This window comes from Emiliania huxleyi (assembly GCF_000372725.1).
Source record: "Emiliania huxleyi CCMP1516 chromosome Unknown EMIHUscaffold_129, whole genome shotgun sequence".
In the NCBI taxonomy this organism is placed as follows: Eukaryota; Haptophyta; order Isochrysidales; family Noelaerhabdaceae; genus Emiliania; species Emiliania huxleyi.
In genome coordinates this window covers 16397-17289 of record NW_005201298.1, presented here as the reverse complement: position 1 = coordinate 17289, position 893 = coordinate 16397, and the positions used below count along the sequence as shown (strand labels likewise).

Here is an 893-nt window from a genome sequence, read left to right as displayed (position 1 = left end):
TCACTCACTCCGCCGCACTCCGCTGTCCTCGCAGCCCCTCGCTTGTTCACGCGGCGCTCGGAAGACGCTGCACAGTGTACCGTCCTCCCGCCCCCATGTCGGCGTATCCCTCACGCAGGGGCAGCGCCGCTGCTGCGCAAGAACAGTGTCAGCGCCAGCGGCGGACATGGCGTGCGGGTCGAGCGCGCGTCTCCCCTCATCGAGGCTTGCAGCCACGACCCTTCTCCGCACCCCTCGCCGCACCCCATCACCCCAACCCTGCCCACAGCCATAGAGCCCTCACCCTGCCCCTCCCCCAACCCCAACCTCTACCCCTACCCATAACCCTCCACCCTCACCCTCACCCTCACCTTCCCCCCCCTCAGGCCTGCTCTATCGCGGGCGGCGCAGCCGACGGCGTCTCAATCAGCGGGGCGGTGGAGGCGTCGCCTCTGGTGCCGGAAGCCGGAGCGACGGAGGCGGCGGGGCCGGCCGGGGCGGAGGCTGTGGCGGCGGAGGCGGCGGAGGCGGCGGAGGCGGAGGCGGCGGCGGAGGCGGCGGCTGCGGCGTGGGCGGGAGAGGCGGCGGCGTACGAGGTGGCGGCGGGAGAGCGCGCTTCGCCTGCTGCCAAGGGCGTCGGCGAGGCGCTCTCGGAGGGCGGGCGGGCGTCGCTGCTGAAGTAGTAGGAGGGGGTAGCGAGTGCGCCCGTTTGGTTAGCTAGGAGGAGGGGTGGGCGTCGCTGCTGCGGGCGGCGTACGATGTCGCAAGGGGTGCTGCCCCCGCCCGATTCGCGCCCTATAGCAGAGAGAGCGACCCTCCCTGTATCCGTCTCTTAATCCGTCCGGTTGTGCTGTTCTCCTCACATCGAAGACGTACACCTTGCCAGCTACTGTAGGTCCTGCGGGACATTTCCC

At 70.8% G+C, this 893-nt stretch overlaps 1 protein-coding gene across 1 annotated transcript in view; it reads left to right on the top strand.

The window, feature by feature from the left end:
• Nucleotides 1-737: 737 nt before the first annotated feature.
• EMIHUDRAFT_225926 (hypothetical protein) overlaps nt 738-893 on the top strand; it is a gene marked incomplete at both ends in the record, with an annotated part of 2055 nt that continues 1899 nt past the window's right edge. The window contains one exon of the mRNA XM_005789354.1: nt 738-749. Within this exon, the coding sequence (XP_005789411.1) occupies nt 738-749 (12 nt within the window). The remainder of the gene's footprint in view (nt 750-893) is intronic.